The 22,062-nt window shown below is 44.0% G+C and overlaps 1 protein-coding gene and 1 long non-coding RNA gene across 2 annotated transcripts in view; one reads left to right on the top strand and one right to left on the bottom strand.

Moving 5' to 3' along the window:
- The first annotated feature begins 1,764 nt into the window (after positions 1–1,764).
- On the top strand, positions 1,765–9,320 carry LOC142774736 (uncharacterized). The gene is made up of 4 exons (XM_075875703.1): positions 1,765–2,206; positions 5,960–6,030; positions 7,432–7,561; positions 7,933–9,320. Exons 1-4 carry the CDS (start codon positions 2,103–2,105, stop codon positions 8,366–8,368), a joined length of 741 nt encoding a protein of 246 aa, XP_075731818.1. The 5' UTR covers positions 1,765–2,102; the 3' UTR covers positions 8,369–9,320.
- The window catches only part of LOC142774737 (uncharacterized), a 56,790-nt gene continuing 38,363 nt past the window's right edge, over positions 3,636–22,062 (bottom strand). Inside the window, exons 3-4 of the long non-coding RNA XR_012886526.1 lie at positions 17,891–17,960; positions 3,636–3,855 (exon numbers count right to left, since the gene is read on the bottom strand). This is a non-coding gene — a long non-coding RNA (uncharacterized LOC142774737). The remainder of the gene's footprint in view (positions 3,856–17,890; positions 17,961–22,062) is intronic.

Genomic DNA, 22,062 nt, shown 5'->3' with positions numbered 1-22,062 from the left:
GCAGGCCGTAGTGGAAGGGTGCAGAAATTTTGACGATCTATTGTACGCCAGACGTTTAGCGCACAGTCCACTAGCCTTGAGGTTTTAGGCCCTATAAAAATGCGACTGCCACGACGGGCAGCGAACCCGTGACATTTGTGTCGTCCCCAAAGCATCGTCCCTCCTGTAACGCCAATACAGACTCTGCTGTTCCTTCGTTTGCAAAAACGATGTTGTCATATGTAGTAAGATCTGCTTCTGCAGCTGGCGTAACGCACCACAAAACTCGTAAGCATGCCTGTGAGCGCTCTCACATTCCCAGATAAACCAAATTAGCGATACATTCAGAGATTGGCCCGCCGTAACTCGAATTTTATCCACATTAACTGTTAACAGTGTTGTGCAAGAAGCTCACAATGCGTTACCTTGAGTCGGGTTTGAATTTCTTGTTTCTTGAATCACTGTGCAGCGGTCACCAGCTTTACTCGTTAAAAGTATGCACAGCTGTTCTTTAGCGGCCACGCCCGTTGTTGATGTAAGGGGCCACTTTGGAGAAATTATGAGGACGTATGAATAAGTCAACTTTTTTTTTTTACAATAAATCTCACCTGGCATTGTCTCGAACCATGAATGCCTGGTATGTTTGCCAGTGCTTTCCCCTACGAATAATGAAATACTGTGGCAGCTTTTCTTTGTCAGTCATGTACCTCAATCAACTTGAGCCCCTTGCAGCCATGGTTTGAAAGCCGCGGACAGACATCGATCGAGCATCACTGTTCGGTGAATCACGTGGAGAAATAACGCACGCTGTCGAGACACGATCCGGCGCACGCACTGCTTTCTTTGCATGCTCCATGCCTCAAGAAATCTTTGTCACGTAGTTATCTTTTTTATTCTTATAACAGAGCGTGATGTTCTGCATTTCATTGATTGATATGTGGGGTTTAACGTCCCAAAATCACTATATGATTATGAGAGACGCCGTAGTGAAGGGCTCCGGAAATTTAGACCACTTGGGGTTCTTTAACGTGCACCCAAATCTGAGCACACGGGCCTACAACATTTCCGCCTCCATCGGAAATGCAGCCGCCGCAGCCGGGATTCGAACCCGCGCCCTGCGGGTCAGCAGCCGAGTACCTTAGCCACTAGACCACCGCGGCGGGGCTGTTCTGCATTTCAAACGAGCTCATAAAGCACATATACTCAAATTATTACCTGCGTTATCGATGTTTACAGTGGTTTCGCACCGCTAGTTGCGAGGAATCAGTATAAGGAATTTCCGAGGCCGTTTTAGTGTCACCTTAGCGGAAGTGACGCTATGGTCACTTCCGCCCATCTACAGGCGCTGTATTGGCAAGACGGCTACGTGACGAGCATCGAACGTTGTCCGTCCACTGTTTACTGAACTCTTCGTGTGCTATTGCGCGTCGCGAGAATCCACAAATAAGTATTGAAAGTATTATGCACTGTGGTGAGAGAGAGAGAATTACGTGGGTATCTTTCAATGCACGAAGCGTGCAAAGGCGCGCATGCGTCGTGTGATGTTTCGACAACGTGCTTTACCCCCGTATTCTAGAACGCCCCCTTCACTCAACGTTCCACCTTCACTTGAGAAAGCCGATGGGAGCGCTATCTCTAGGCAGGGAAAATCACTGCATATCAGCGATAGTTTGCTGCTATTGTTGAGTAGCGCAGCGTCATTTTCAGTTGAGCAGCGGCGCAGTGTGCAACTCTGTCAAATGACGGCTGAAAGTCGAGTCGAGGAGCGTTTGTGAATGCGGTCACCCCCGTATTCAGAAACGGTCCTCGACTCGCCTTCCACCCTTCACTTGACAGAGTTGAGCACTGCGCCGCTGCTCGACTGAAAATGACGCTGCGCTACTCAACAATAGCTGCAAACTATCGCTGATATGCAGTGACTTGCCATGCCTAGATACGGCGCTCCCATCGGCTTTTTTCAAGTGAAGGTGAAGCGTTCAGTGAAGGGACGTTCTAGAATATGGGGGTTGAGTGTTGGCACAAGACGCACCATTACCATGATGTCTGGTTGAAGTTGGGTGGACGCTTTTGGTACGTCCCAATAAGTTTTGGCGAAGAGCGCACGGACACGTGTACGTGCAGATATGGTTGATGAAGAAGAACGACGACAACATGTAATTATTCTTAGCAGCCTCTACGATGTACTCCAGGAACGAAAGCAGGCACACACGTCTCAAGGCGATGTCAGGTAAGCTTTTTTTTTTTTTGAGATCCTGTTCATTTCGTAATGGTACTTGAGTTCCAGTTCCATCATGAGCATCTCTTTGTGTACAAGATTTTGATTCATCTCACGGTGTTCAGAGGAAGTTGTAACATAGCTTCTTAGCTTCGGAGGCGAAATGTGTCATACTGCACGTGCCTTCAAGGTTGCTTGTGGGACATAATGTCACCATGTTTGCCGTAGCGATTGCAGTAACAGGGAGCCAGACTACGCACTGTGTTAACATTACGGGTACCGTGCACACACATGCTGCAGGGCTTAAAGAGGGTGAGTCTGAGTTATTCCGGTGTTGTAAGAACCTCTTTTCAATCTTCGGGATTCTAAGTTATGCTCTACTCTACTGCCTACTTATATGAGCGGCTTGAATGAGTACGAGTCCAGTCTGACTGCTACGCTCGGTGCAACAAATTCTGCGCAACAGAATTTCCTGTTTTCACTTTGACCTTTCTGAAGCCACATATTGCGGGTTGTGCTGATACTTGTAGTTGTAATACACGTTAGAACGGCGCCGAAATGAGAACTCGTACGTGCAGCGTTTTTCTGTAAAGAGAGGAGCCTTTACTTGCCTCTTGGCAACATTATGAACGCCAAACTGCGGAGCATTGGTTCGTATCCACTTGTAGGCGTAGGCGTACGACGAGCGCAATTGGTATGCTACGCAGTGACAATTCCAAGTGGGAACAAAAGGCGTAATATAACATGGGTTGAGTCTGATCACGTTATAGTTTGCCTCGTGAAGAAGCGACAGTACTCTACTGCTTATTCACTGGCACTCGCGTGTTCAAAATTTAAGTTTTGCCATAAACGCGCAATGCTTGCTTGCACTGGTATTAGGGTGGATGGTGGTTGTCAACATGCTGGCATATCACGAGAAAAACGGTTTATCACCAAATTTGTACAGCCAATCATTACTGGGATCCTACGTCCTAAAGCAACCATGTGATTTCGAGATGCCATCATTGATGGCTCCGTAAATTTAGACAACACAGGTTTCTCTAACGAGCTCCAACACAGAAGCACCCGGGTGGTTAACCTTTCGCAACACGACATGCGGCCACCGTGGCTAGGATAGGATCTCGTGACCTACTGGTGAGTACTGTAACGCTGGAATCACTTCTTAAGAATGGAAACCTCTGCGTTGTCAACTATACACGACACCATGGTTGAAGTAGGCATGCTTGTTTACTTACTGAAATCAGAGTGGAGCGGTGTTTCTTGTGAGGCAAACGGAATATCAAATAAGACCATTTGTTCGCATGTCTCCACCGCCATGGTGACGTGCTTGAAAGCAAATTTGCCATCATCTCCCACGAGAATGCATATTTGTTCCAGCAAATTAAACTTCGGAGTATTCGGGAGGTTTTGATTTCTGTGTTATTTATGTATTCACCAAATACATAAAAGGAAACGTGTTGTTCTTGTGGCCGTTTGAGAAATACTTATTTTCTGCCGTCCGTGAGTGCTTGCACAGCCGCGTCCACGCCTGTTTAAAGCATGCTAGCAGCTGGCACTGCTCTGCGGGGGGACACCTTGCGGTAACCCGCCATGCTGGTCCAGTGGCTATGGCACTCGGCTGCTGACCGGCAGGTCACGGGATCGAATCACGTCGGCGGTGGCTGCATTTTCGACGGAAGCAAAAATGCTTGAGGTCCGTGTACTGAAACTTAGGTGCAATTTAAGCAAGCCCAGACAGTCGAAATTTGTGGAGCCCTCCCCTACGGCGTCTCCCATAACCAAAGGTGGTTGTGGGACGTTAAACTCCAACCATTATTATAATCGCATCTGCTGCCAAAAATTGAGCAAACTTTGTGAAAAATTCCACGTGCTGTTTTTCATTAAAAAAGGAAATTTCCGAAATATCAATAGAATATAACCTGTAGTTCTTGCTGGGTGTAAATAGGTTAAACCACACATGTTTGTGGACACGTCGCCTCAGAGCCAGCAAATGCCGCAAGGTCTCACCCTGCAGAGCGATTGGGGTGACACCTTGCGTTTTTGGTTCACTAAGTATTACGGCTTGGTGGTGTTAGCCACCGCCCGATCTAAAGGGTACAGCCGTATCCGTCCGTCCGACCATTCATCCATCCATCCATGGGTTGCTCGCACGCTCTGCGCAGGCGTTGACCACGGCTGCATGTTTTATTTTGTCAGCATCTCAGATTTCAGTCATATCAGGGGTAATAACGATCGTGACTGCTAAAATGTTCTCCGGTTTCACCATTTGTTGCTGCTGTGTAATCCAGACGTAACCCGCATGAATTGCCCATAGTAACACAAGGACCAATGATTGCGATCATATAAGGTAGAAATGACGCAGCACAATCGCAATGTAGCCAGAAAATAAGCAGCAGAGTGTAAGGTGAGGGTCCATTCAACTGGACGTAGCAGCATGAGGAAGTGTTTGATTTCATCACTAATATTTCGTTATATTTCGTATCAACGCAAAATGACTTTGCCAAAGCCAGTCATTCCTAGAAGTTTCTATCAGTAAGCTTATGCCACGCACTACGAGGTCTTAGTAAGTATATGCTCGTAATTATTATTCTTCTGTGAAGTCTTACTCTCATATTAATCAGATCAGCTTCTTCTCATACCGTACCTCCAAATTTGTACATCATCGGCGGCGGTGGTCTAGTGGCTAAGGTACTCGGCTGCTGACCTGCAGGTAGCGGGATCGAATCCCGGCGGCCGAGGATGCATTTTCGAAGGAGGCGAAAATGCTGTAGGCCCGTGTGCTTAGATTTTGGTACAGTCTAGAGAACCCGAGGCGGTCGAAATTTCCGGAGCCCTCCACTACGGCGTCTCTCATATGGTGGTTTTCGGACGTTAAACATCACATATCAATCGAGATTTATACCTGAAAGACTGCGATCTCTAAAGGTTTCATTTGGTGTTATAGCTAAGGGGCACACGCAAAATACTGATTTTGTTAACCGAGTGAAACAACTGATCAGGGGAGCCAGTGGGCCCAGAGAACGACTGGAGACGCCAACTGCGCACGCGCTGGAAACTGGCCGAGTCAGGATGTTTACGGAGCAAGTCACTCACCCGCTCATTTCGTTTCCTGAGCGAAGCGTGCGCAGTGGACGAGCACGCGAGTGTTTTCCAAGAAAAGCCTCAGCTCGATTTACTGTAACTTTCACCTTGAGAAGATCCTGAGACCTTGGCCGACGGCTTCCCATACGCGCAAAGCCACGAAAGCCCTCTTGTACTTTTTAAGGAACACCAAACTTCACGACCGCTTGTGAAAGAACTGTGCGAGGCCGCGCTGTGTAGTCTCGAGCTGACTATTTATGCTTCTCTTTCTTACTGCTCTTCTTTTCTGTCTTTTTCCGTTCTATTATTCTCATTTTCCCCCACCCCAAGTGTAGGGTAGCCAACCGAGCCAAGCTTGGTTAACTTTCCTGCCTTTCCTCTCTATTTATCTCTCTCTCTCTCTCTCTCTCTTGCTGAACGGATGGCGTAGCCATGCGCTGAGCTAAAACAAGGGAAGCGGAATTTTCTCGGTCAAATCGTGACGTTTCACGTGCTCTCTCAGTCACGGGACACAATTCCTGGTTAGGAACTAAGTGAATGACTGTTGAAGTGTACACTCCCTAAATGTAGACTACCCTTACTTCCTTCGCCTATGCGGTTATGCCAGGACATCTCGACATAATAGCGTTTTCGTACTCTTCCTTTTGCTGTTGGTACATCTGACACCAGTACCTGTTGTTCCAGTGGGACTGCTGATGGCCGCTCGAATGAAGAATCCAGCGATTTGCCCTACCCCGACACAGCTTCATCACCAGGTATATGCGGCATTACCATCAGATACTATAGTCAAACCAGGCAATACAGTTAGTTTTACACACTCTTGATTACGCTAGTGCATTCGGTCATAGCAAATACGTTAAACTACCGCATTTTCTCTTTAACAAGTAGAAGGCCTCGATAATGCTTGGAAGCTGTGACATCACTGGCTCGGTGAACAAATAAATAAAAAGTTCGTGTCACTATTACGTTAACAATGTTTCATGAACAATTCGACGGGAGATTTCACGCGATGTGGCTCAAGCATCTACCGGCCATAAGAGTGTCCAATAGCTCCGTCAACAGTGGCACAGACCTTTAATATCGATGGCTTGCAGTATTGTTCAGCTTTCGCGGTTCCTAAATGAATTCGGAGTTTGATCCTCTGTCTACCGCTGCTTTATAAGTTCAAAATGAATAGGCTGTCTCCACTATTTTGCGATGGAACTAACTCAACAAGAACATGATTGATATCGCGAATTTCCGTATCATGTTCTATCCCCGTGAGACTTTTTCACAGGAGGATTGTTAAGGCCTTTTTTTTTTCGTCAAGGGTACAATAAGACTTGCACTTCGAGAATTTAGGCATTGTTCCAAATTACTGTAAGGCGATGGCGTCTGACGCCTTCCGTTGAAGAACTGTTGTAATTTACCCGGGACTATGAGCAAATCCCTAATTGAGCACCTTGGCTAGTTTGAGCACCTGATCTCGAATTTGGCCACCTTGGGATATTCTATCGGTGATTCTGACACCCCTGCTAAGCCAAAAATAATTTTTACGGAGCTGCAACGAACCTTTAATTCATATGTTAGTATGAGCCGGTGACATGTACCCGGGTTTACCCTATTTTCGTGGCGTGTATTCATTTATAAGTGACCGTGACGAAACGACCGCATGCAGACAAACCGAGATTATGTCGACATGGTATATAGATAAGATGAGACCCTAATGTACTTACGCCTTCAAAGTGCAGAATACACATATTCTGCACTTTTGTCGCTGATTTTCAAAGCAATCGCACACATATTTCGAGGGGCAGTGAAAACACCTCTGGCGTGCTTAATCAGCCAATACTTGCAACATGTAAACGTGATAAAAGTTTAGCGAAGCCTGCTCTGTAACTTAAAAAAGTCGCAGGGATGTGCAAAATATTTTAGGAATGCATTACTGCACAAGCTCTTGTAGTTCCGACTCGACATTTAGGGACATTATGATTTCTGCTTTCTTCTTTCATCGTTTCGAATTTTGAAAAAATAGACTTTGGATATGTGGCATAGCCATCGGGCTCCCTTATCTCAACAACTTCCCTGTAACGGTATTGTTTTAGCAATTTCTTTCTAATCAGTGTTCTAGCCACACGAATCACTGTGACAGAGTGACCAACAACTTTTGCCTTCAGATTGTACGCATTCGACCGATAACGAAGCCGCCTTCCCGCTGCTGATGTCCAGTAGCATTGCCTGCGACGATGCAGTCCCCAGAACAAGCCGTGCAGGTTTGGAAGAAGCAGCACCCACGGAATACGTGAGGTAAGAACAACGTTTTAATTGTTGTTTTCGTTGATGTTACTGAAATGTAAGGGAACGCACCTGTCATTTCAATCATAGTGTAGGTAGGCGTTACTTTATTAATTAAGAGCCAGAGGTTTTTTTAACAAGCAGTCAGAAAGAGTGCTGTGTTGTCTCACCGTTTAACGTAATTCGTGACCAAATACTCCAGGCTTCACGTGCTGCCGAACAAGGCAATTGGTCGATAAATGAAAATTATCAAAGTTATAAAGTTTAGGTATATGCCTTCCATATAAGCTATAATCTCTTCGCCGGTCTTTATATCGCCAAGAAGAAGCTGCTGTACTTCCACAAAACGATCAATGCACGATTTTCTTTCTGATCACTCGCAGGGATGCTGCTAGCTCCACACAAAGGTACAAGCGAAAAGACATCAGCGCTGTCCACGGCGACATCAACCGCGGCAAGAAATTACCCGCGGAACGACGTCACAAGTGCAAAACATGCGAGAAATCATTTAAAAAGAAAAGTGATCTCGCGACTCATCGCCGCATTCATACAGGCGACAGGCCCTTTCCTTGTAGCGAATGTGGTGAATCGTTTAAACAAAACGCTCATCTCAAGGCGCATTGCCTCATTCACATAGGCAAGAAGCCCTTCAAGTGCACTGCATGCACCAAGTCATTCAGAAACCCTTCGAATCTTCGACTACATGAACGCGTGCACACAGGCGAGAGGCCATATAAATGCGCAATGTGTGATTATTCATCGGCGCAATCGTCACATGTCAAAAGGCATCAACGCCAACACGAAAGCAAGAAGACGTAAGTCTGCCTACAAAGAAGTACAAGATCGCTTGTACAAGTGATTCATCAACGAGTGGTGTTGCTTTTAGTATAGTGGACTCGCACCTCATGACAGGCACACGTGGCCACCTTCACTTCGACGTGGTTGTGTGCGGAACCGCCTAGGAAAATGTGCCATTAATCATTGGCGTTCAAAAGCATTTAATACAGAGCCACCAATGAAGACGAGTATCGAAATGTTAGGTTCTACTAGTGTTACATTGTGTTCATGTATTCACATGACCTCACAGATAAGCTCTTGGTGCAGCGATGTTTTTAGAAATGCAGCTGGGCTCGTACCTCACGACGTTTACACAAGGCCACCGAAAAATTCTCATGCCTTGGTACCCCGTGATCTAGCGAGATGTTCAATCAGTTATTCGCATACACAGATTTTAATACGGACGCGCCGATCAAGCAGTCTTCCATTTTAAAGTTGTATTAGTTTGAGCCACCCAGAAAAGAAAACAAAGAAAGATATTCTGGAGGCGCTACGCTAGAGTGCCTCGAGCGTGCAGCGGAGGCGAACGAGCGCATCGAGGCACGTTTGACACGAGCGCCATCTGGAAGTTATCTTCGAAAAAGTAAGATGCGTGCCTGTCTCGGAGGGGATAAGATGTAGAATGCAAAGTGACGGGCTGGTGCCACCACCGTGTCGTCGTAGCAAAGCGTTGGAAACACTTACCTTTTTGAGCACCGCGTTGCACTGTCAGCGCATCGCGATAAACGCGATGGTCCTTAGAGTTACTTGTTTGTGCCTCTTCTAGTGTAAAGGCACACATACAAAACATCGACGTGCTGTTATGGCGCCTCAAATATGCGCAATAATTGGTGTTAATTGACAATCGCACAATTGCGAACGCTCAATTTTGAGCAATATTGGTGGGTGCTGCAGATGGGGTTGGCAGTTTTGTGCCATTTGAGGTATCGGTAAGGGCGGACAAACAGACAAATGTACACACAGACAGACAGACCCAAATTTTTTCGTTGAATGTCCCCAAGAAAGACTGTCTTTAAAAAACGAGTGCGTAAAGAACGATGGGAAAGTTTTACGGGGCGTAGTAAAGTGAGACTGCCTTAGTGACTGCATTTACGATGCAGAAAACGGATGACTGGGTAGCCTGACGATGAAAAGGGTCGACTCTACCACCAACCCTTCGTGTCGTAGCAGACACAGTCATCTTCGTTTCAGAAGCGTGTAGCGTGCCAGTGCATAACTTTCTTTTGGAAAGATAAGCGACAATTTGGGCTCTCGACTGTCGCATCGTTGCAATTGTCGTCGTTGCGTAATGATTCGGTCGTTGTGAATTGTACGCCATAACAAAGTAGCTGTCCATGTTGACCAAGTGCCTTAGCTTAATAAACATCGAGTGTTGTTGACAAGCGTGCTACAGTACCACATAATTTTTAAGCTACATGAACTATGCGTGTCATTTTATTGTTTTGCTTTTTATCTACACAATTTGGGAATCGACATGCAGTATAACTTAATATAGATTGTTTTTTTACGCATGAAAGTATCTATTTAACATTTTGATGAGAGCTTTCTAGTTAGCAAACTAGAATATTTTTAAGACGAAAGGTGAAATCAGTTCCCATAGTGAGTTTCAAACTGTTTTGAATATGAAGAGCATATATGGTGTGCGCTAGTACTTCTTGATTCGTAGCATGAAATATTGGTGCATCCCACTACAGTGGGAATCGATAATATGCGAAGCACGAATGAGGAAGGTTGAATTATCACAATAAAATCAGCAGAACGCTACGAGGCGCGCGTAAATTGTGGCGTACATGCCTTCCATGTCATGATTATCATGTTTGCGCCTGGCGTTTGTGCTCAGTCGTTAATTCGCGCCACGTAATACCAATTTTCGTATATGTGAAGCTAGCGAAACGGCTGTGAGCGCGCTATGAGCGTTGGGTGTAGTCATGTTTTACGTGTCGCGTATGACATGGTTATCATGTTTGGACGTGTCATTCGTCATCGTCGTCTATTCACGTCACGTAATACCAAATGTGGTGTATGTGAAGCTAGCGAAACGGCCACGAGCGCATCATGAGCGTGGTTTGTAGTCATGTTCTTACATGACACGCATGTCTTTATGTCATGTTTGGACGTGTCATGTTATCATGTTACATTCATCGTCCGTTCACGTCAAACTGAAGCTAGTGAAACGGCCGCGAGCGCATCATGAGCACGCGTTGTAATGTTCTTACACGACATGCTGCTCTCGCGCCCATATCCAGGCATTTATTTATTTATTTATTTCAAAGTACCTTACCGGCCCCATGAGGGGCATTGAGTAAGGGGGCTATACATATATACAAATAAACTGGAAAAAAATATACAAGACAGACAATTGAGCAAGGGGGGAATACATATAGACACCTCAAAATGAAAAAAAAGTACAAAAGAAACAATTGAGTAAGGGGCGCAATACTTATATACATGTCAAACTAAAACAAATACAAAAGAAACAATTGGAAAATAATAAGTCAAACAAAAAGCACCGACATGTACAAAAGTTCAACATGTACAAAATATACACGCATAGTAACCGTGGGCGAAACACTGTATTTCCTGCGCATGCAGCGGCCACAAGGCAGAATCCTCGCGCACATGAATGTGACAATCACAAAAATGAACCAATACGGACCAATGAATTATGATACGGCATCTACTTGCTGAGGCATGTGAAGTGGCTTGATAAGATATGACGGAATGTGTCAAAGTTTGTCTGGGATGCAATGTCGTCAGGCAAACTGTTCCACAGACGGATAGCACGTGGAAGTGCGGACTGATTGAACGCGTTTGTTGAGCCGTATACACGGGAATAGCTAAGATGATTGTGTAGTCTACGTGAAGTGAGATATGGTTTTTGCAGACCAGTAACGGTGATTAGGGAAGAATGGGTAATTTTATGAAAGAATGACAGCAGGGCAATGTCACGACGAATGTTCAAGAGTGGGAGTGAAAGTTCCTGTTTGATTTGTGATATACTAGAATGCGGACTGTAGTTATTGGCAATGAAGCGGCTTGCTCTATTCTGGATTCTTTCCAATGAGTCAATTAAGTATTTTTTATGGGGAGACCAAATCGAACAGGCATATTCTAGTTGAGGGCGAACCAGTGTCAAGTAAGATAATTTGCGAATGCCTGATGGTGCAGCTTTCAAGTTACGTCTCAAGAAACCTAGTGATTTCGAGGCGCTGGCAGAGATTGCCGTAATGTGGTCGGACCAGGATAGATTAGGTGTCAGTATTACGCCCAAGTACCGATATTGTGTTGCAGTCGATAGAATGGAATGATTAATACTGTGAGAGAATTCGGATATGCTAGGTTTACGTGTGAACGACATTACTTTGCATTTTGAGACATTTAGTGTCATCAGCCATTCACTACACCAACCATTAATTACGTCGAGGTCTTTTTGGAGTGACAGGTGATCTTCACTGTTCTTGATTGGACGGTAAATAATGCAGTCGTCAGCGAACACCCTGATGCAAGAAGAGACATGTTGCGGAAGATCATTGATGAATATGAGGAAAAGTAATGGCGCGAGTACACTGCCCTGTGGTACACCTGAAGAAACGTCAGATAGGGAAGAAGACAAATTGTTAACTGTTGTGTATTGCTGACGATTCGATAGGAAATTGCGAAGCCATGATAATGTACGGGAGTCTAATTTCAGGGCGGAAAGTTTCGATATCAGGCGACAGTGTGCAACCCTGTCAAACGCCTTCGAATAGTCGAGGAACACGCAATCAGTTTGATAATTATTGTCCATATTTGCATGAAGCTCTGTGGTAAATTCAAACAACGGAGTCTCACACGAAAAGCCCTTTCTGAAACCATGCTGATTTTTGAAAAAGAAATGATTGGATTCCAGATGCCTGTAAATATGTGAAGCGATGATGTGTTCTAGGATTTTACAACAAATACACGTAAGGGAAATAGGACGGTAATTTTCGCTTGAGGTTTTATTTCCACTTTTAAATATTGGAATTATTTTCGCCAGCTTCCAGTCAGACGGTATCATGCCTGTTTCGAGAGACTGCCGGAATATATAAAGTAGTATTTTGCTTGTGACCGTTACCGTATTATTTAGCACCTTTGAGTTGATTCCATCCACGCCGCATGAAGACGACAACTTAAGATTATTTATGGCTGTAATTATCCCTTCTAATTGAATATCTATTGGTTCCATAAATTGGTAATCGAACTCGGCTACGTTGGGTATGTTGGTACTGTTCTCTTTCGTGAAGACAGAAGTGAAAAAGGAATTAAATGCTGTTGGACACTGGCTAGCTGTGAGAGGGACGTTGTTGCAGTCATGCAATGAGATGTGTTGGCTTTCGCTGGAGGGGTTTATGACTTTCCAAAATTTAGCTGGGTTGTTTTTCAGTAGTGTGGGTAGATCATTAGAATAATACTTTTCCTTAGCCTTACTTAAAGCTGTGCAATATGCTTTTATGCAGGTTTTATATTTAAGCCAAGAAGAAGAACTACCCGAGCACTTAGCATTATTGTAAAGCCGTTTTTTCTTATTCCGCATTCTCAGAAGCTTTTCATTGAACCATGGATTTGATTTACCATTGCTAATTTTAACCAGTGGAACATGCTTGTCAACTAACGTACACAAAACTTGCTTGAAAAGTAGCCAGTTCTCTTCTACGGATCTATTGTGGAAACACGGCAGGAGAGTGTTTTCGGAAAATAACCTTAGCTTTGTGTTAATTGCCTGATAATCGCCTTTATTATAGTCCCGAATTCGTTTTGTATGTACACCGGCTACGGGAAGGGGTATGTTTATATCTACTTGGAGTAAATTATTTACTCCAAGTAGATATTTCATTTCACAGGGTGTTTGCCTGCTTTATTTGGACTTCCTCATGGAAGGACGTGCGAAGAGACAACCTTTCTCTATCGCTTGAGAAGTGTTGGCTTATACTTGTGCAATTGTTTGTTCGACAACTGGCAATGTCTTTTTTTTTTACCTTAACGCTTTGTATCACACGTTTTTTCTCGCTGTTATCCGGAACCATCTTTCTTGGCATCTTCCTTTTCTTTTTGTCACGACAAGAAATGCGGAAAACTTTCAATGATGGGGTTTCCTTAAGAAAATCGGAGACTATGCAGTTTCTGAAAGTTAAATTCACTTTAAAATATCTATATAGTGTAGACAGAACGGCACGAACTGCTGCAATCGTCGGCACACTTTTTACTGAACCTGTTCACCGGCAGCCGTAATTATATCGAACTGGTCATGATGTTTTCTACATTCTACATAAAATGTGTAAATCACCAGCAGCGAAAACGTTCTTTAAGCTACACACTTATACATTACCTGTAGTGACCTGGCCTCATAAAAAAAGATATATACGTGCCCTGATCTGTCAAATACAGGCTGTGCAACGAGCCTGAAACAATCGAGCATTGTTTTATTCAATGGCGTAATGCATGCCATTTCTGGCACACTCTTAAAAGAACACCAAAAAGAGTTTATACTTACGCCTCATGGTGGTAGGTACCTACCGTTCCAAAAGATCAGCAATACTGCACCATACGATTTATCTGTGTTATAGTGGGTCTCTATTCATTATAGAAGAACCACATGATTGGCAGACATGATAAGCTACTTCGCTCAACAAGGTCTGTTTTTCGAGAAGCAGCAGCGATTGTGCGTAGTGTTGCTGATACTTTTGCCCTGTTCCGGAGTGGCGCGGACTTCAGGAAAACTGTGTTTGTTTAACGGACTTTTGAAAACTCATTGTGCTGTGTGAAATTGTGTGTGTTTGCATGCGAGCATAATTTTTAAACGATTACTTACATAGAAATCGTATATGAATATTATGTTTATATATATGAATATATATATATATATATATTATGGTTATTATATGGACATTTGATGGCAATATTTTGATGAAATAAAAACAAAAAAAGCGCGGGCGTGACTCAGTGGCCAAATATTGGGCTGGCACACATGGGACGCGGGTTCGTATCACACTGCGTCCTTGGGTATTTTTTTTTATTAACGAAGTTTTTCTTGTTTAGCGCAGTAGTGGTTACGGACACCGGTGGCGGCTGCGAAAGCGGCGGACGGCGCCGAATGCGAGCCGTGTTGTGATCTCGTAACAGCTTATTCTGTAAAATGGCTCTCTGGGAGCCGCCATAGTTCTTTCTGGGCTGCTCAAATCGGCGTGACACCCACATATCTATTGGCGTTACACCCACATAATTCACTGCCGATGCACTGACTTCATTTATTGTACTCCTGTGCGCAGTCCATCATGGTGGCGTTTTATTCCGGCTGTGGGAAGGAGCATAGAGCCCTTACCTCTGTCTTTATTTGATGACGTATACATGCACTAATGGCAATATTTCCGCTACTGCGCTCGTATTTTGTGGTCGGTGGAGGGAATTTAGACACTGTACCATGAGCTTGGTGTGCAAAAGCGAAAGGCTAGCTTTGCGAAGGCGCATTTCCGCGATGGTAGAAGCGACCCCACAAAAGCAAGGTCCGGAGTATTGCTGCGTGCCACGATAGTGCGTGCAGTATGAAGGCACGCGATCCCCATGTAAAGCATTATCGATTCCCGGACAAGTCATACTAGAGAGGAAGTGTAGAAGCGTAGTTCACCGCGCTCAAAAGGAATGAAGTTCGTTCAACAGCTGTATCGCCTTGCCCTTTGATTTCCGTCTATTTATCTAGTGGCGTGAAGTTAAAACCCACGCCATAACTTAGTGTTCATTGATTTCCGTCTATTTATCTAGTGGCGTGAAGTTAAAATCCACGCCATAATTGAGTGTTCATTGATTTCCGTCTATTTATCTGGTGGAGTGAAGTTAAAATCCACGCCATAAGTGAGTGTTCAAAGGGGAGGCATAAAAAGCTAGGGGCGGAGATGATGCTACGAGGCGTTCATAGCATCTGGCAGCTGCAGAACGTGCTTCAGAAAAAAACTGACAGCAACATTAGTGCCTTAGCGCAAGACGACTCGAGGGGGAAATTCGTGTTTTCTTTTCAGTCGGACTCTTGAGTCCCCCGCGCTGCCCAAAAGAAAACTCTCGCCCCTCAGCTGCTTTCCCGCTGCCTCCGTGAGCGGCCCACGCTTGGCGAAACGACGTCGTGTCACCAGTTCATCATGTAACGTCGGGTAATGTGTCATTATGACTACGTCTAAAACTTGGGCAATTCAGCATCATGACGCCATATATTGACGCCATCACGTGATGATACTCAGCGTCACTCATACCCATGTCGACACCGCGGGACGCCAACGGTCAATTTTCGCGATCGATGAGTGTTACGTGGTTTGGATCCTGAAACTTGCGGTCCGTTTTGGCATAATTGATAACCATCAGTGTTACAGGAAACCGAAAGGCTCTTCAAGTAAGGGCGATGTTTTTTTCGAAGCTGAGCGAAACTGAGGGTTTCGGCGATGTGTAATAACACCACATCGTAGAACACCCTGCACAGTGCATTTGGAGAGGTGAAGTACTCGTTACCAGAAAAAATGATGTGAAGACTTTGAAGGCAGCGTACCAATGTGTTGTTTATTTGATGACGTATACGTGCACTAATGACAATAGTTCCGCTACCGCTATTTCTTTGCCAGTATTAAAAAGCATTTGAACGTGTTGCATAAGGAATGTTTACCTCAGGTGCCATCAATCATCAATGCAATACAAACCATTATTCACCAGCTGAAACTCGCCATAGTTAGTCCGTCACAAATACGAGTCGTAATTGTCGTCAAGTGATTTCTCCGGAGAGGCGTCGAATGGCGTGATGAGCGATAGAACGAGGAGAGAGGGAAAGAAAAGAAAGACCAAGAGAAACAAAAAAAAGCGGACAGAACAAAACATCTCTCGCGAAAAAGTTGCTTGGTGAGGCAGGTTAAGAACATGCATTCTGAAGACGAGAACATCAGAATCGTAACCAGCCCCGCCGCGTTGGTCTTGTGGCTAAGGTACTCGGTTGCTGACCCGCAGGTCGTGGGATTGCATCCCGGCTGCGGCGGCTGCATTTCTGATGGAGGTGTAAATGTTATTTCCTGTATATTGGTTAGCGGAAAATAAACTTCCCTTTGTTGTAAATGTTGCAGGCCCATGTGCTCAGATTTGGGTGCACGTTAAAGAACCCCAGCTGGTCGAAATTTCCGGAGCCCTCCACTACCGCGTCTCTCATAATCATATGGTGGTTTTGTGACGTTAACCCCACATATCAATCAATCGAGAATCGTAACCACTAGGCAGCCAAAGAAATGTTTTTTTGCTTAGGCAAAGTATTTATTAGAATGCGTATTAAACCTTGAAACACCGTATCACACCGAGATAAACTTTTGCAGTTACACAGCCGCAATAAGCGTCGAAGAATTGGTCGGAAAGGAATTCGAACGCTGCCATACACCCCTGAATTGCAGGGAGAGGTTTTATAGTGCTACATCGGAAAAGTGACTAGGCAAGGCGCCTCGCCAAGACAGGCTATCCGTGCACTCTATATGCAAATGAAATGTGGGCTTGATGAGGGGATGTGCTCAGTATTACGATCCTGCATGCTCATCTTTCGAATACTGTGTAGTTCGATACGGTAGAAGATTGTTTGGCATTTTATCAAGATACGCTGGCTTAAGATAATCAACAGCGTACAAGTTCATTGCCAAATATTTCTCTAAACGTAATTCAAGGACATCGCAGAATAGGACAGCATCCTTACAGCTCGTGAATCAATGCTCTGTTGTTTCGGGTATATCACTTTCTGACGAGACAGATATACCCTTATTTTAACCATGTTTTTACAGGTAATATTTCACAATGGGGTTCAGAGAAGAATGTTTTTGGGTTGGAAAATATATACATTTCACGCACTCGTTTCAACACATCACCGCCTGGAAGATCAAAGTGTAATGAGCGGTACTACGGTGGCGGCTGAGAATTCGCTGTGAATTTCCATGCAGTGTATTGTCTGATATACTGTACATAAGCAATCTGTTAAAAAGTGGGGTTTTATAAACTGACTCAGAAAGAAAACCCTGCATAAATCCCCACAAGCATGAACGTGTGGTTAAGTTTGAAGAATCAGTCCACGCACGTAAGTTTGACAAATGTAACCTGCAAAGAATGCACAATTGATGTGTTGAGTACTGTGCCGATGAAAGATGCATAAAACTGTGTCGGCATAGGAACACATGTATTTTAAACCGAGCTCTCTCATTCGTCGAGATAAAAATTTGGGCCATAGAAACCCACGAGCAGAGCATAGCATAGTCTCGGGATCGCATAGCAGTTCGCAGTATCGAATCCCGGCTGCGGCGGCTGCATTCCCGATGAAGGCGGAAATGTTGTAGGCCCGAGTGCTCATATTTGCGTGCACGTTAAAGAACCCCATGTGGTCGAAATTTCCGAAACCTTCCACTACTGTGTCTCTCATAATCATATGGTGGTTTTGGGACAGTAAACCCCACATATCAATCGAATAATTGATACTGCTTGACATACCGGGCGAAGAAATTATCGCAAGGGGGGCGAATCGGTTGACTCTTCATCCAAGAGGTCATCAACGGTATCACTGGAACAAAACGTAGCGTATTAGTAGTATCGCAAATGGTGCAAAGGCCACGAAGACATTCCTGTCTAAAAAATATCCCGGTATTTAGGAACTATACAATGCTGCAGCCATTCACTAGCTCCCAAATATTGATTGTGTCCCATGACCAAGCATGCACGTGAGCCGTCGTCCCACTTTCATAAAAAAAAACAGCATTTCACCCACATTGTCACGGCGAGGTACCCGTAAGAGAGTGCGACACTTCTTGTTCTGATCCGAATGTATTTCCAGAAGCCCCTAAATGTAGGTCACCACCTTCAAAAACGCAATGAAAAAAGCTTGTTTTTTTTTGGGGGGGGGGGGGGGGGAGTTTAACGCTTTTGAGCATCTGCCCAATGAAGAATATTGAGAGTTTGTATAGCTATCTTGAGTCACTCGTAACTTATCATGATTTTTGACCCACTGATGGATGGATGCATGTGAAATTGAAACTGAATGTTTTCATTTCTACAACAGTTAACATATCTAATGATAAATATTTCTCATATACTTAATACGTTATGCTAAGTTACCTAAGTATGTTTTAAAGCTTGTGGAACATTACGTCCTCATGAAGAAAAATTCCCTTCTTGGTTGGAGCACTACACTAGTCAGATTTCGCGCGTTTTCATTCGGCAGTGAGAGCTGTTTTCTACGCCATTTTGAGCTCTTGGATTTAGTTCTGACTTTTTAGGGAGAAATGTATGATATTTCATGAAACACAGTGAAGTATAGGACGAAAAAAAAAGCGTAAAGACAAACAGCATTTCAATATGCTAAGCGTGGACCCACTGTGGAGCACGGGGATACGAGTCAGCTATAGACACAAAACAAGCCAGGCAAAAAATTCTTTTTTATCTCCCAAAAAAGATTTTACCACTCCAAAAGAGGTTCCAAGCTAGAAGTCTGGTGAATTTCAGATATATTGAATGTATCATTATTACATGGACACTCGGTTCAAATATTCAAAGCCATTTTTCTCAAAACGAGATTTTTTTGCATTGTGGTGTTACACGAACAATGATAGCTCAGCTTCTAACCAATATTTTTACATAAAAATTTGCGTGCTGTTTTTCCTATAGGTGTAGCTGTGCATTGAAACAGAAGTAATAATAAGAAGCGGTAACCCTTTGTAATATGGTCAACTGCGAGCAAAACAATATCCCCAAATATCAACTTTGTCACTCTTTGTATGATAACGCACCTAGGCTTCAAGATATGGTTCTAGTGAAGGTTTGATGCACAGCGTGTTTTCCTCACTACATAACTGCCAAGTCACGTTTGAATAGCACCACAAGGTTTTTAGGTATCACTTTTGGCACGGCATGCATATTTTAGCACTTTTGGATTTTTATAAATTTAATTTTCTATATCTTTACCTAATTCACCATTTTAATCTTAAAAATTTTGAAACCATACAAGCAAAAACCAGGAATGTAACTTTTGAACTTAAACTGTAAATTTCTCCTCAAAAGTGCTGACCTACCTTACAGCTGTCGCTCTATCAAGATGACTTGATTTTGAAGATTTACTAGTGTTAAGAGAGATGTCAGCCATGGCAACAAAGATCAATGTTGCTGGTCGGTGGCCATAAAACACAGCCAGAATGAAGCTGAAAGTAGCTACGACCCTTTTTATTGTCAAATTTGTTGGGGAATGGAAGAGAAGCCGCAATACGAACAATTAAGTATTATTCAAGTATAAATAACACCACATGCATTGAATGAGGAAGTCCACAGAAATCGGAGAATGGCATCTTTCCTTCAAAATTCACCTAAGCTACAGATAAAAATACAATATAGTAAATTCAATTCGCCTGTACAGAGTTAACGCAGAATGAACAATTGTTACCAAATAGTTTTTTTGTTGCATTCATGCCAACATGACGCCGCAGACCAAACTGTCAAGGTCATTGGCTCAGAGATAACAGTAATATTTACCACCTTGCGAATCTACCGCACGTCAACAACCCCGGAGTAGCTCCGGAATATTGGCATTGTGTATTACCAAAACAAGCTACAGTCAACGATGGAAAATGACAAGCTTCCTTTTACTTTGTTGCAGTGTAGTAAACAGCCGTGATCGTTTACATGCGTTATCTCCGCCAGGTGAAATCCCATTACCACGCTGTCAGTGTAAGGTTATTTTTCTTAGGAAAATATGCGATGCATATTTCGCAAAGCTTGCAGAACTAAATTCTGGCGATGCGCTCAGCTGGGAAGCCGAGCTCAGCTACGATGAAGAAATACTATAAGCAGTCAGCGATGCGATTGTCGGTTGGAAGTTAACTTCAGAAAAAAAAAACAGTTTGGAGACTTGATCCTCAGAAATTTGTTCACTTTAGATGCATGAAAGCCTCATTAGAGGTTTTGCTCAGGTGACTGTATATACTGTCTTGTCGCATTTAGTCGTAATGTATGACTAGGCATTATTCGTTGAATATTTACGTCGAGAATAGTATACACGTTTGAACTGAAAAACCAGTGTGTACCGTATGCAACAGCCTTGAGTTGCTGCTGAACACTGCGAATGAAGCCTAATGAGAAATGTCTAATGATAAAAAGTTCATTAGGTGTGTAGGTATTGCATAAAAGCTGCCATCTTTTCTGCAAAGTGTCCATTGAGAAAAAAAGGGTGCTGCCCTTCCACCAAATAGAGTATCAGCCGTATTGCATAGCATCGTCTTATCTCGTAGGAACACTACTGGCTTCTCACAAAGAGAAAAGTGCGAGGATCTCGGCGTTGTCATCGGCGACGTCAACAATGGCCAGAAGCCACTGGGGGAACGATGCCACAAGTGTCAAGTGTGTGACAAAACCTTTCAAAAAAAGAAATATCTCAAAAGACATAGGCGCACGCATACAGACCACAAGCCCTATCTTTGCGTAACATGTCATAAGTCATTCTGACAAAACCGTTGCCTCGAAAAACATATCTTCACGCATACAGGCGAGATTCCCCTTCATTGAAACGTGTGCGACAAACCATTTGCACTGAAGGATTTCCTTACAAAACATCTCCGCGGGCATACAGGCGTTAAGCCATATCAATGCGGCTCATGCCATAAATCATTTGCATATAAGAGTGACCTCACAACACATTCTCGCATACATACAGGCGAAGAACCATATCATTGCGGCTTGTGCGCTAAGTCATTCGCACAAAAAGGCACCCCCGCGAGTCATCTCCGCGTGTATACAGGTCAGAAGCAATGTAATTGTAGCTTTTGCGATAAATCATTTGCACAAACAAGTGACCTCACAAGACATCTCCGCATACATACAGGTGACAAGACATATCCTTGCGGTTCATGCGGTAAATAATTAGCACGAAAGTATCACCTCACATTACATCTGCCTGTGCACACAGTCGAGAAGGCCTTCATGTGTGCAACATGCGCTAAGCCATTCGCAAAAGAGAGAAATCTTCATGCACACGAACGCACGCACAAGGGTCAAAAGCCTTAATATTGCAACATATGGGCAAAATCCTGTCCACGGAAGGACAGTCTCGCGTTACTTCACAACGTGCATACAGGCGAGAAGCCCTATGATTGCAAAATGTGGGATATATTACTCGAACTAGGTTGATCTTGTGGCACATAAGCGAAGGCGAGCATACTGCAAGTCCATTGCAACAGCTATGGTAAATGACTTGCCAGAAAGTCTGCTCTGGTGGCACACCACGGCACCCACACAGGTGAAAATGCCTTCAAGTGCGCTTCCTGCCCTATTTCCATTGCATGGTACGAAAGCTTCGTTTACATATGAAAGAATGCATGTGCGTGGGAGGTGCTATGAATGCAAGTTGTGTGCCACTTTGTGGAAGGCTTCATGAGCACTTCAAAGGAATGAACGCACGCAGAGAGGCAAGGAAAGTTAGCCCGCCAAAAAAGAACAAGGTCATTCACACGGGCGTTGTATCTATGAGCGGCGATGTTTTTAAAAATTTATGATCGTACTTCACGACAGCAACAGACACGTTCACACTGCCATGGCTGTGTATACATGCACTAGTGAAATGTTTCAGCAATCATTCGCGCACAAAACAAATTTTAACGACCGACCGACCGACCGACATACCT

This window comes from Rhipicephalus microplus, chromosome 10 (assembly GCF_043290135.1).
Source record: "Rhipicephalus microplus isolate Deutch F79 chromosome 10, USDA_Rmic, whole genome shotgun sequence".
Classification (NCBI taxonomy): Eukaryota; Metazoa; Arthropoda; class Arachnida; order Ixodida; family Ixodidae; genus Rhipicephalus; species Rhipicephalus microplus.
The sequence above is the reverse complement of the archived record's forward strand: the minus strand, read 5'-3'. Positions and strand labels throughout refer to the sequence as shown.

What these genes read in the sequence shown, in the direction of transcription:
- LOC142774736 (XM_075875703.1), top strand. Translation starts at nt 2,103, where the DNA reads ATGGTTGATGAAGAAGAACGACGACAACATGTAATTATTCTTAGCAGC. An exon ending in ACGTCTCAAGGCGATGTCAG is followed by an intron (nt 2,207 to 5,959) that starts GTAAGCTTTTTT and finishes CTGTTGTTCCAG; the next exon opens with TGGGACTGCTGATGGCCGCT. An exon ending in CGACACAGCTTCATCACCAG is followed by an intron (nt 6,031 to 7,431) that starts GTATATGCGGCA and finishes TTTTGCCTTCAG; the next exon opens with ATTGTACGCATTCGACCGAT.